The 13,474-nt window shown below is 47.8% G+C and overlaps 1 protein-coding gene across 4 annotated transcripts in view; it reads right to left on the bottom strand.

Moving 5' to 3' along the window:
• Nucleotides 1-13,474, bottom strand: part of DEPTOR (DEP domain containing MTOR interacting protein) — a 199,406-nt gene that overhangs the window by 5,837 nt on the left and 180,095 nt on the right. Inside the window, exon 10 of one of the 4 annotated variants that reach the window (XM_027561694.1) lies at nt 106-178. The exons of 2 other annotated variants lie outside the window; for them this stretch is intronic. In XM_027561694.1, the coding sequence (XP_027417495.1) occupies nt 143-178 (36 nt within the window). In that variant the 3' untranslated portion in view covers nt 106-142. Of the gene's footprint in view, nt 179-13,474 lie in introns of all 4 variants that reach the window. One more of the 4 variants, XM_027561693.1, reaches the window with a different exon arrangement.

The following is a 13,474-nucleotide window of genomic DNA, read 5'->3' as shown; positions in this document are numbered from 1 at the left end:
CTAAACTGCTGTGCTCGTCAATACCAGCTCAGAGTATCTGAGATGCATCAGAATCATTTCCTCAGCTCATTTTAATGATATGGCATACAAATAAAAAATATTTACATTTGAGGGTCTAGAGGATGAAATTTTTTTCTGTTGTCTATTGTAGGTTCTCCAGCTGGGGCTCCAGTAAAATCTGATTAACAAGAGAAAAACAAGCCAGTTTACAAACATGTGCATTATGCATACATATGGGAGTATCCAGTGATGAGTAATCCCAAGTGGTGGTTAGAACCTGGGCTTGTAGCACATCGTAACAAAAGAGCAATACATTTTTAAAGAGTGACAAAGCAGAAAAGATTGAGTTTCTAGGGATGGCAAACTGTGGGACTACAAATACATGGGGCAACTTTATAGAAGATAAAAGGGTTAGTGAGCATCATCGTCATGACAACATCATCCCCATCATCCCCATCCCCATCATCATCACCATCATCCCCATCACCATCCCCATCAACCCCATCCCCATCATCTCCATCATCACTATCATCATTATCACCATCATCCCCATCCCCATCATCATCTCCATCATCCCCATCCCCATCATCCCCATCATCACCATCATCCCATCATCACCATCATCCCATCATCACCATCATCCCCATCACCCCCCATCATCTCCATCACCACCATCATCCCCATCATCCCCATCATCCCCATCATCACCATCATCCCCACCATCATCACTGCCATCAGAGTAGCCTTTGATGATGAGCTCTCAGGGTGTGTTGGGCAGCTTCCTCCTCACAGCTGCCCCAGGGGAGTCACTCTCACTGGCCCTGTTTTACAGAGGAGGAACAGAGGCTCCAGGGGCTTCAGGAGCCCTGGCATCACAGCAGAAAGGGATACCTCTTGTTTCCCTCTTCCACCTTGGAAACCCTGCCCCGCCTCGATGGGTAGGAAACACTTTCAGAAGAGGAATCAAGGTGATCCGACAGCTTAAGGACAAATCACATGTTACGTATTGACGCTCCAGGGGTTCAAACCTGTCCCTCGATATTCAAGCTTGTGTTGCCAGTTCCCGTGCTTTGAACTGAAGCTCTCAGAGACGAGAGCCCATATAGGAACTGAAAATTAAACCCTGTTCAGAACAGATTAGCTACTACTTGGATACTAGTATGGTGGTTCACTCTTGCGTTCTTCTGCAAAGACTTAACTGTTTTGTTTGTTAAAAAAGAAGAAGCAGCAAAGGTCTAGTGAGGTTTGCTATGTAGATTCCTCTGCTGCCATCTCATAAACTCCTAAGGGACTAGAGCTGTCTCTGAGGAGTAACTTCTGCCCTTTATGGACAGAAGAACGGGAAGGGACACCTTTGCAAGTTTGTATTCTGCTTTTAAACAAAGGGAGGGCGGAGAGTTTTTCTTGTACCTGCTTCTTCTCATTTGCCTTCAGTTCAAAAGAATCTTTACACCAAAGTGTCATATTTGGGGGTGGCATATTCTGCTACCCTGCAGAGAAACGATCAGATATTGTCCTTCATAAAATAAGTCCTCAAAAAAAGGGGATGTTATAGACTATAGTGGAACAACAGCAGTACTGTGAATCTCAGCATTCCTCCATGTAAAAGTTAGAGGGGAAAGGACGGATAGGTTGTTGCTCAGCCGCCCAGTCAGCTCTTTGCGACCTCAGGGACTGCAGCATGCCAGGCCTCCCTGTCCTTCACCATCTCTCAGAGTTTGGTGGTGATCACAAGGAATGTATAGGAAAACTGACTCTAAGGGAGAAAACCTTCAAAATGTGTGTGATCTCTGACTCAGGAGATGCAGCAATTATGCTTCTAGAAATCATCCTAAAGAATGATCGTCGCTGTAGGTGAACTTTATTTTTTCAATAATGTTATTTAATTTTCTCTGTTGGCCATAGCACCAGCTTGCAGGATCTCAGTTACCTGACCAAGGACTGAACCTGTGCCCCCTGCAACGGAAGCACGGAGCCTACCACTGGGCCACCAGGGAATCTCCTATGCATGAATTTTACATGACAAGGATAGCCACAAGAGCAAACAAGCAACTTGTGTCTGACGTGCATGAAAAAAAGCTCTGGAAGAGTATATGCCAAGGTGTAAACCACAGCTTTCCATGGGGGGTGAGATAATATACATTTTCTTCTTTTTGTTTCTCTCTGTTGCTAATGTTCTCTATAATTATTATGCCTGTCTTTCCTAATTTCTACAGAAGTTATTTTTATTTTTTTTTTAATTTGTGGGTGGGTCTTTTCTGAGTCTGAAAGCATTTTAAAATGTTCTCTGCTCCAGGAGCAAAAATTGAAATTCCAGGGAAGAGGAATCTAGTTGTAAACACAAGTGCTGGGGCAACATTAAGAAGCTGAATCTCCCTCCATCCTCAGACTATCTGTTCTGCTTTTAAGCCAGGCCTCCTCCAGCCCCACTTCTGCCATGAAATGCTTCCTCCTGCGTCATGTCGACACCTGCAAGAGGCCGAGTGCATCTCTGCTAGGGCAGCGAGCCTGGAAAAAGCAAGGGTGCTTGCCAAAAGGCAATTCAGATTCCTCCAAAGTTCAATTGTTTTCCATTTCACTAGATGACCTCCTGGTCTTCTCCTGCGCAAGAATTTCCCTAAAACTTGGATGCTTTGTTGGCCTCAGGTATGAATCATCTGGAAAGAAGTGATTCTGAGAATAAACATCTTCTGTACCAAAAATATGTCAGAATCTGAGTCAAGTACTAGCCCAAGTCCCTGGACAACCCTAGGTCCGCCCAGGTGTGGAGAGGGTGTGACAGACGCTGCGACGGACGATGTGTGAGAGCCAGGTGCCGAGGTCTGTGGGGTCCCATCCATCATGCGAAAGCATGTTTGCAGCAGAGCCTCCAAGAAATGTTAGTGATGTTTTGCAAGCATTAAGAGACAGAGTCTTCCTCACAAAAAGAAACTTCAAAAGATTCTCTAAATGTCTTCCACAAGACTCTCCCTTTGGAGAGCAGCAAGTGAGCAAACAGATTAGACTAACATTCTTACAAAACTTATCCCTGGGTAAATATTTGAACGCACACGTCTTTGATTTCAAAACCATTGTTTTTAAAAGCCATGTGATGCTGTCACCAAATCTGTCAGTGTTTTAAAAACCTTTTTCATCACAATGAAAACAAATTTATATCATTGACTTGGCAGTAAAGAATCCACCTGCAGTGCAGGAGGCTCAAAAGACTCAGGTTCGATTCTTGGGTCGGGAAGATCCCCTGGAGAAGGAAATGGCAACCCACACCAGTATTCCTGCCGGGAGAAATCCCAGAGACAGAGGAGCCTGGTGGGCTACAGTCCATGGGGTCGCACAGAGTCGGACACAGCTTAGTGACCACTCCGCCACCACACACATATACACATTTACAAAGAAAAGCCTCACAAAACAACACACGCTTTTGCCATGTGTAAACAGATCATTTCTAGTATCCTATTTCCTAAGATGTTGTTTCTTCTTTCGTTTATTTTTTGAGGCGGGTTTCCACCTACTCAAATTATTCCACAACCCAATTAATGGATCAAAACCTCCCTACATCATTTACATAAGCTGATTTGAAAAATTTTTTTTCCAAAAAATTAACTCTTAAATTTTCATGGGTTTATTTTTCGTGCAAAATTGTCTTTTTCCCAATACTACACCATCACCACAAAAAGACAAGCGAGTTTGTTCTGTGCTTGTCTACATTTTAATAAGCTCCTCGTTCAGACAAAACCTTCTCAACCTTTTACAATTAAGTATTATGTCTTTAATTCCTTGGATAGAATCCTTTTTGCATGAATCATATAGACACTGAATGTCCAAGTCTTTAATATTGTGCTGCTATGGGAAGCAAGTTCTCCAAGTAATCCTATACAAAGTGGGGCAGAAGACAGCATGTTCCTAAAACAGAGCATCCTAGAAGTTATCAAGGTTCTCTGTGGGTTGACTGCCTCATCTGCAAGATAAGGTCACTCTACAGGACTACTGGGAGATCTGTATAAAATAATCTGGGGAAAGTGCTTGACTCACTGCCTGGCACGACATAGGTTCATTCTGAGACAGGAGCCATTATTATTTTAAATAAATCCTTTGTCTTTGATGACGTTCTCCAGGAAACAGAGCCTGAAGCAAGTATTAAGATCCTAACAGCCACTTACCCTGTGGTCCAGTGGTTAAGAATCCACCTGCCAATTCAGGGGACACAGGCCCGATCCCGGGTCCAGAAAAACCCCACCTGCCATGGAGCAGCCAAGCCCATCAGCCGCGACCACTGAGCCCTCCCAGCCCTGAGCACATGCTGCACAGCAGAGACACCATCGCCGTGCCCGCTCGCAACGAGAGAACGCAGCAACACAGACCCAGAGCAGCCAACGAATCAGCAAATGTGCTGCAGACAGAGTCTGACCTTATCTTGGGGTGCAAGCCCTCCGCCCCGCTCTGCATCCGCTGTTCTCTCACACACACCTGCGTGTTCCAGACACAATGGATGGTTCTGGCCACGGCGATGCTGTCTCAGCCATCCCCAGCTCATCCCGCCCTGGCTCGGGTGGAGGAAACCGACAGAGAAAAGTGGCCGTGCTGCCAGCTGTCCGTCAGCGCCGCTGCTGAGCCGGTCTTAAGGTGACAGGGCGGGCATCGCTCGCATTTCTAGGCTCACGAGACAGAGGCGCCATCACTTCCTGAGAGTCCAGGCGAGTGGAGTCAGCCTGCCCTGACAGCGAGTCCTTGGGAGAGGCAGTTGGCCCGGGGACAGCAGGTGACTGCATCAGGATGACGTGGGGCTTTAAGGCAAGACCTGAAATGGAGGGCGTCTGGGACCCACTCTCCAAGGAAGCCGTTAGATACCGTGAAACTCCAGGCATGACCGGACTTGTGGGCCTGACAGAGGAGCTTCCAGCCAGAACTGACCGGGGCTGGAGTGGACGCAGGAGACATCACTTCTCAGTGTCCTCTGGGGTCCTGGAGAGGATCCGGGACAGAAAAGGGACAGAAACTGAAAAGCTGATGAAATTAGAGCGTGGTCTGCACTTTAGTTAACAGCATGGTAATGATTTTCATTTCCTGGTTTTGATGATTGTAGTATGTTACGGAAGGTGTTCACCTAACAGTTATTTTGAGTCAGGTCTACCATTGAGAACCAGCTAGAAAAATTGGAATTAATTGTTGAGGTGCAGTTTGCATGCAGCAAAATGTACAAACTTAAGCACAGAGCTCAATGTATTGTTTTCTTTCCTTTTTTAAAAATTGAAATATAATTGGTGTACAATGTTATGTTAATTTCAGGTGTACAGCAAAGTGGTTCAGTTTCAGACTGGTTCCAAAGAGGAAACGGAGCGCGTCAAGGCTGTACACTGTCCCCCTGCTTACTTAACTTATACGCAGAGTACATCATGAGACACGCTGGGCTGGAAGAAACACGAGCTGGAATCAAGACTGCCGGGAGAAACATCAGTAACCTCAGATATGCAGATGACACCACCCTTATGGCAGAAAGTGAAGAGGAACTCAAAAGCCTCTTGATGAAGGTGAAAATGGAGAGTGAAAAAGCTGGCTTAAAGCTCAACATTCAGAAAACTAAGATCATGGCATCTGGTCCCATCATTTCATGGGAAATAGATGGGGAAACAGTGGAAACAGTGACAGACTTTATTTTTCTGGGTTCCAAAATCACTGCAGATGGTGACTGCAGCCATGAAATTAAAAGACGCTTACTCCTTGGAAGGAAAGTTATGACCAACCTAGATAGCATATTCAAAAGCAGAGACATTACTTTGCCAACAAAGGTTCGTCTAGTCAAGACTATGGTTTTTCCTGTGGTCATGTATGGATTTGAGAGTTGGAGTGTGAAGAAGGCTGAGTGCCGAAGAATTGATGCTTTTGAACTGTGGTGTTGGAGAAGACTCTTGAGAGTCCCTTGGACTGCAAGGAGATCCAACCAGTCCATTCTAAAGGAGATCAGCCCTGGGATTTCTTTGGAAGGAATGATGCTAAAGCTGAAACTCCAGTACTTTGGCCACCTCATGCGAAGAGTTGACTCATTGGAAAAGACTCTGATGCTGGGAGGGATTGTGGGCAGGAGGAGAAGGGGACGACAGAGGATGAGATGGCTGGATGGCATCACTGACTCGATGGACGTGAGTCTCAGTGAATTCCGGGAGTTGGTGATGGACAGGGAGGCCTGGCCTGCTGCGATTCATGGGGTCCCAAAGAGTCGGACACGACTGAGCGACTGATCTGATCTGATATGTATATATATACGTATATATGTATACACACATATATATTCTTTTCCAGATTTTTTCCCATGTAAGTTATTATAAAAACTCTGGGCCATCTGTATGTCTTCTTTGGAGAAATGTCTGTTTAGGTCTTCCGCCCACTTGTTTGATCGGGTTGTTTGTTTATCTGATATGGCGCTGCACGAGCTGTTTATACATTTTGGAAATTAAGCCCTTCTTGGTCACATCATTTACAAATATTTTCTCCCAGGTTGTCTTTTTGTTTTATTTATGGCTTCCTTTGCAAAAATATCTAAGTTTGATTAGGTCCCATTTGCTTATTTTTGCTTTTATTTATTTTACCTTGGGAGGCTGACTGACCTAAGAAAGTATTGTTTCGATTTGTCAGAGAACGTTTTGCTGAGTTCAGTGGTGTCATGTCTTATACTTAAGTCTTTAAGTCGTTTTGCATTTCTTTTTGTGTATCGTGTCTCAGCGTATTTTAATATACGTAAGATGTAAGATGTGACATCACCCTCCATCCAACCATCCATCTACCCACCCATCCATCCTTGCTGAGTCCCGCCTGACTCTTTGTGACCCCGTGGACTGTAGCCCGCCAGGCTCCTCTGTCCCTGGGATTCTCCAGGAAGAACACTGGAGAGGGTTGCCATTTCCTCCTCCAGGGCATCTTCCCGACCAGGGACCCAACCTGTGTCCTTGCGTGTCCTGCAATGCGGGCGGATTCTTGCCACCAGCGCCACGGGGAAGCCCACACCCCCTCCTTTGATACGTGTGGAACACACGTTATGTGCGATATGCACCGCATGTCATACATGTAGCACATACATGTGACGTCACCCCCCACATTCACCCCAGATGAAGACACACACCGCTGCCCTCGCCCCTGCCTCGGGAACCTGTGGCATCAGACGCCAGCCCAGCGGTCGCCTTCGTGAAGGGAGAGGGGAGCGGGGACTGGGGACCTTGGGAGCCCCCGGGGCCCGCTGATGCTCGTCTCCCGACTCAGCCGGTTACAGCGTGGGTGCATGTCTTGACAATTCACTGAGCTGTAGGCTTCTGGTTGGTGTGTTTTCTGTACGCATGTTATACTTCTATTAAAACACTGATTTTCAAAAATATGATTTTTACTGAATCTCACTGAGGGAAGTGCACAGTGGAAATCACTTTATGGTCCTTAAGTGCTTAGGCCACTGGAATTTGGGTTTAGACAATGTTTTCCACAGTTTCCCCCAAACAAGGACAGCATGTGCCCAAGTGACAGGCCGCAACCGGACTGTCTGTCTCAGTGTCCTCAGGAGGGTGACGGGCTTAATGGAACGGGGCTGGCATTTACAAGGAGCTTCTTTTCACTTATCCTTTAAACCAGATATCAGGAATGGTTGGCCAGCTGGGAGCTGAGCATAATAAGTCCATTTTTAAATTAAGAATTTTTATCAATTTTAAATGAAGAATTTAGTTTTCAAAACTAGACGAACCCCAAGGAAACACCAGGGGGCGGCATTCCACAACATTACAGATGGAGAGCGCCGAAGGAGCCGGGAGCTTTTTGTTGCTTTGTTTTTTGGGTTTTGGTTTTTAGGTAACCATATAAATATTGACAATGATCCTTTACAAGGGTGACTTATTGAAGTGGAAAATGGAAGGTCAGAGAGGTTATTACGGGAGTCTTTTTAAGTTCCCTTAAAACACAGAAGTCAAAAAGTGAAAAAACAAAACAAAAACACAGAGGTTAAGGCTGGCACACGAAGACCGCCGCTGAAGTTCCCCAGCCGCACAACGAACAGCTTTTCTACTCGTGTTGTCGCAAACGTCTCCTGGATGAAAGCGCTTGTCGTGTGCTGGAAAGGGTTAACTGCTCGCCAAAGACCCATGGGTAAGCCCTGCATTCACGTGGACCTGGATTAGGGACTCCTGGTACTGAAGAGGAGCAGTTTCTTCTGAGTAAAATGTGAACCAACTCTCGGAGCAGAAATATGCTCCCAGCTGAAGTACCTGCTGATCTTCAGCACAGAGGGGGTCTGCAGGGAATGGCTTGCAAATGTTAGCAGGCGCATCTCGCCCTTGAGTCATGTTTTATGGCATCTCTCACCTCTGAGGAGGAGCCATCGCCTCAGGGCGATAGATAGAGTGTATTTGCCCTCTTTAGAAAGACAATAAAATCAGGCTTTATGGGGAGAGAGAATGAGAGTTTGCCCTAGCTGTTAACTGTGGAATTCTTTCTTAACTACAGGAAGGTTAAGCCTGGGGGGCTGATTCACAGGTTCTTTCTGTGGAAGCCACCCTTTCTGCCCACAACGGCTGGGACACAAGACCTCTCGCTTCGAGGGTCCATGCTTCAAGGAAATGAGAGAACACACCTCGGGACTCCCCTGGCAGTCCAGTGGTTACGACTCTGCACTTCCGATCAGTTCGATCCCTGGTCAGGGAACTAAGGTCTTTCAGGCCCACAAAGTGCAACCAAAAGAAAAGCTTAACTCTTCTAACTGATGGGACTGTGGGAAGAAGAAAGTGAGAATGGGCCAAATGAGGCAACTAAAATCCAGAGGGGATATTCGTGAGTCGCTTAGATCATGGATGTCAGACAAGGAAGGTAGAGAACGCAGGGCTCAGAGTGTCCTGATCTCCCCTCTCTGGGAGAAAGGCTAAGCCTGGAGCAGAAAGCCAGCAGGAAGAGAGACTTCTCCCCCCTTCTCAGTCCAGACTATGGGCAGTGACACCCACTGCTGGTGACCTGTGGTCCAGGCGGTTAGCAGAGGGGGAGGCCGGGACTTCACAATCCTCCAGGCAGCTCTCCCTCCAAGGGCCCAGGAGTCCCTGCAGCTCCAGGAGACCATGGAGGGCATCAGAGAGGAGAACCTGCAGCCTTGCCCAGGCCCTCTGCAAAGGACGAGGCTGCCCAGGGCGGAGCCCGCAGGCTCTGGGCAGGCCGAGGGCTTGGGGGGAGCTGCGGGTGGGCCTGACAGAGCCAGTCAGGGAGGGGCTCGGGCCGCACCAGGCCGGGACAAGGCAGGTCACGACTCCAACAGCCACAGCCTGTTAAAGGGGAAGATACTGAAACGCCCCCCCACCTGGGCCACAGTCCTCTATGACAGCACAAGCTGCACAGCTTTGCCCCCTCCCTCTCCTAGGCTGCCCAGCTCTGCTTTGCTGTTTGATTCACGAGTAACCCCTTCACGTCCTTACTTCTCTAGGGACCTGAAACCAGGTCCCTGGGCAGAAAACAGCTTGACTGGCACTGAATTTAAAAGATCTCTCTTTGTTAATCCCCAGCAGGTGCACCTCAAACATTTCCCCAAGCTCCTGTGCCCCAAAACATGCTCTCTCTTCAAGGGGACGCCCGCTGTGTCTGGCATGCTACCTGGGAGGGCAAAAGGAAGCCGTCTGCCTCCGCAGCGTTGGAAGCTGCAGCCCCGGAACAGCCATCCGGTCCTCACTCACTCACCGAGGATGACGCAGAGGCCTTCCTGCTGACGGAACTTCCATCTACCCGGCCTCGTGTAACCGGGACGGCTCGTACTTGCTCCAGTTGGCAGGAAGCACGCAGTTAGGTCCTTACTCCAAGACAGTCACCAGTGCTCTGAGGAGCTTCAACAGAGCTAACAATGCCCCAAGAAGAGCGAAGCGGGCTTGCCTGGTGATCCAACGCAGGGGGCGCAGGCTCGATCCCACACGCAGCTGAGCCCACGCGCCGCAACTAAGACCCGACACAGCCAAAACAAATTACTTAATATTTAAAAAAGAAGAAGAAGTAGGGTTCAAGGGGCTGCAAGGAACACCCGTCGTGAAAATCTCTTCTGCCAGGCCGCGGAAGTAGACATGGCTGGAAGCCTAAGGCTCCGCCGCGTCTCCCTCCACTGGCCGGGGCCGGAACTCAAAATAGGTGGTGCACCGTGGATGGACAAGAGCGTGACTGTTTCGCAAGGAGTTAGATTTATGGATTGTTACTTGGCCACACCCCCAGGTTCAAATCCCATTTCTGCCCCTTACTGTGTGACTTCGGGAGTTGCACAACCTCTCTGCCCTCAGAAGCATTCTGACCCGTAAAGTGAAATTAACAGCAATACCTATCAATGCAAGCATTAAGTGAGATGATGAGATATTCCATGCAAAGTATATAGTATATAGAAGGATGATAAACGTTACATATTTTTATAGGTTTAATGGCTTTCTTAAATAACTCAAGAAATAACACATTTCCATACCCAGATAGGACTGATCAGTACACAACTTTGTTTCCTGGTGTAGAGTCTACACACTAACTTAGTAAAAGCCACACCTGGATACAATTAATACAATGCATTCTATCCTTGTCTCCAGAAAGAATTATCATCATGTTCTCGGGTAAATCCTTGGAGCAAGACTGTCCCTATGAGCAAGGCTGAAGCGACCAGTAAGAACACTGTGGGACTCCCCAGCAGTGCAGTGGTTAAGGCTTCGATTCCAGTGCAGCAGCTGTGGGTCTGATCCTGGTCTGTGGGTCTGGTCCCCGGTCTGTGGTTTGATCCTGATCTGTGGGTCTGGTCCTGGTCTATGGGCCTGATCCTGGTCTGTGGTTTGATTCCTGGTCTGTGGGTTTGGGCCCTGGTGGGGAAGTTAAAACCCTACATGCCTCCCAGCCAAAAAACCAAAAGAGAAGCAATATTGTACCAAATTCAATCAAGACTTAAAATGGTCCACAGAAAGACCATCCAGTGGCAAATCTGTGAGCTTCTTCAGAAGACACGGAGGTGTGGATTATTAACGTGCGGGGTTGAGGCGAGCATGGGCCCACAGAGGTGTTTCGTTCTGTTTTGTTTTGTTTTGTTTTGTTAGGCAGTGATTTTGTTGTTGTTCAGTCACTCAATCGCGTCTGACCCTGTGACCCCTTGGACTGTAGCCCACTGCGCCCCTCCGTCCATGGACTCTCCAGGCGAGAACACTGGCTCGGCCACCACTTCGCTGCGCGTTGCTCTGAAACAGCCCGAAAGGTGAGCGGAGCCTTCAGGGCGCGTGCCCTCTCTGCCAGCGGAGCCCCACCACCCGCCCCAGCGGGCAGCGCCTCTCCACACTGCTCCATCGCCCACCTGTCGGTCAGACACTCGAGGTGAGCGTTTCTTCAACAGCCGCAACAGAACTCTCTGGACCAGGGCTCTGCAGACTTCTGTGACGGGGCTTCTCTTTGCAAAGAGACCTTGGTTCATCTTCTCTCACACACAGAACCCACACCCAACTGAATTCCGCCAGCCCCCAGAGCCGCCCTTTGCTCTCTTTACAGCTCTCCACCCAGTTCGCAGGGCTGGATTCAGCAGGAGGCCGAGACCTGTTAATCTTTTCAATGTGTCTGACCTTTTTAGTAGGTGAGACAAATTACTTGCCTATTTTCACATGTTTTAAATGAACTGACTCTTGGCTCAGTCTTGTCCTTAAATAAACAGCAAAATGTCAGGCAGCTCCAAGTATTCAGTATAGTCTGACTCACTGGGAAAGCTGTGAGCCCAAAGACAACCCCAAGCTATGGGCTGAGTGGGAGAAGCGTCTGGATTTTAGGGTTACTTTAAAGAAAGCTGAGCACCGAAGAATTGATGCTTTTGGACTGTGGTGTTGGAGAAGACTCTTGAGAGTCCCTGGGACTGCAAGGAGGTCCAACCAGTCCATCCTAAAGGAGATCAGTCCTGGGTGTTCATTGGAAGGACTGATGTTGAGGTTGAAACTGCAGTATTTTGACCACCTGATGCGAAGAGCTGACTCATTTGAAAAGACCCTGATGCTGGGAGGGATTGGCAGCAGGAGGAGAAGGGGATGACAGAGGATGAGATGGCTGGATGGCATCACCGACTCAATGGACATGAGTTTGGGTGAACTCCGGGAGTTGGCGATGGACAGGGAGGCCTGGCGTGCTGCAGTCCATGGGGTCGCAAGGAGTCGGACACGATTGAGCAACTGAACTGAACTGAACTTCCTGTCTTCATGTTTTTTTCATACAGGGCTGGAGCTCTAAATGACACCATTTTTAATTCCTATAAATCAGGTCAAACCGAACTGTTACATTCACAGAAAATTTAGACTTTTTTTTCTGTCTTTACACACGTGTATTCAACCGTATTTTTCCAGTATAAGTATTCCACTTAATGCATTGTTTCAAAGATTGTGTTTTGTTTTGTTGGGTTGTTTGAGTTTTGTTTTGGCTCTTCAACCAGAAGGGGTGAACTGTCTTAAAGAGAAAGGGAGGAGCAGACAAGAGCACTGGTCCAGATACCGTAATGGCTTTTGTGTGTGTGCATGTTTTGTTTGTTTTGATGTGGACCATTTTTGACGTCTTTTACTGAATTTGTTACAATATTGCTTCTGTTTTATGTTTTGTTTTTCTGGCTACGGGGCATGTGGGATCTTAACCCCCTGACCAAGGATGCGTGTGGTTCCCGCACAGCCCGAGCACTGGGAGCTGAAGTCTCACCCACTGAACTGCGGGGAGGTCCCATGACTTGGTCTCTGATCAGCAGGTTGGTGATATCCCCATCACGGCTTCACCAAGCCTCTTTTCCTTCGTATGGAAAGAGAGTCGAGGAGTGTTTTTCTAATCTATCACTGACTCCTAAGAGCTTTGGTTACCTGGTAGAGCCAGAGGGAAAAAGCCCTGTGAGGCACATTCAGTAAGGCAGACTGCTTCTCTGCCCAAGGCCACCATGTTCTCGACTCTGAGTGGCAACATTCCTCAAAGTCTGTGTGAGTGGGCCCTCTGCACCTGTCCTCTGTGCAACCAGCATGGTCTTTATGCAGTGGCCCCGTGCAAACGGGCTTTCACGTATGCTGTATCTGAAGGCCTCTATTTTAAACCAGTAAGTCCTGTCCATTTTATGTATCTATTTATGATCATTCCTAGAGGGTTTCTTCAGGGCTTCCCAGGTGGCTCAGCAGCAAAGAATCAGCCTGCCAACACAGGAGATGTGGGTTCCATCCCTGGGTGGGGAAGATCCCCTGGAGAAGGAAATGGCAACCCACTCCAGTGTTCTTGCCGGGGAAATCACATGGACAGAGGAGCCTGGTGGGCTGCAGTCCATGGGGTCGCAAAAAAATTGGACACGAAAAAAAAAAGAAAAAGAATCGGACACGACTTAGCCACTAAACAACAAGAGGGTTTCTTTAACTTGGGGCTTTATGAAACAATAGAATTTGTTGGGACAGACTTACTTACACAAACTAATGATTTTCAGCAGTTCCTTGGTGAGGAGTAATTGGTATTCTTTGGCAGAATA

This window comes from Bos indicus x Bos taurus, chromosome 14 (genome assembly GCF_003369695.1).
Source record: "Bos indicus x Bos taurus breed Angus x Brahman F1 hybrid chromosome 14, Bos_hybrid_MaternalHap_v2.0, whole genome shotgun sequence".
NCBI classification, from domain to species: Eukaryota; Metazoa; Chordata; class Mammalia; order Artiodactyla; family Bovidae; genus Bos; species Bos indicus x Bos taurus.
This window is presented reverse-complemented; position numbering and strand designations above follow the sequence as displayed.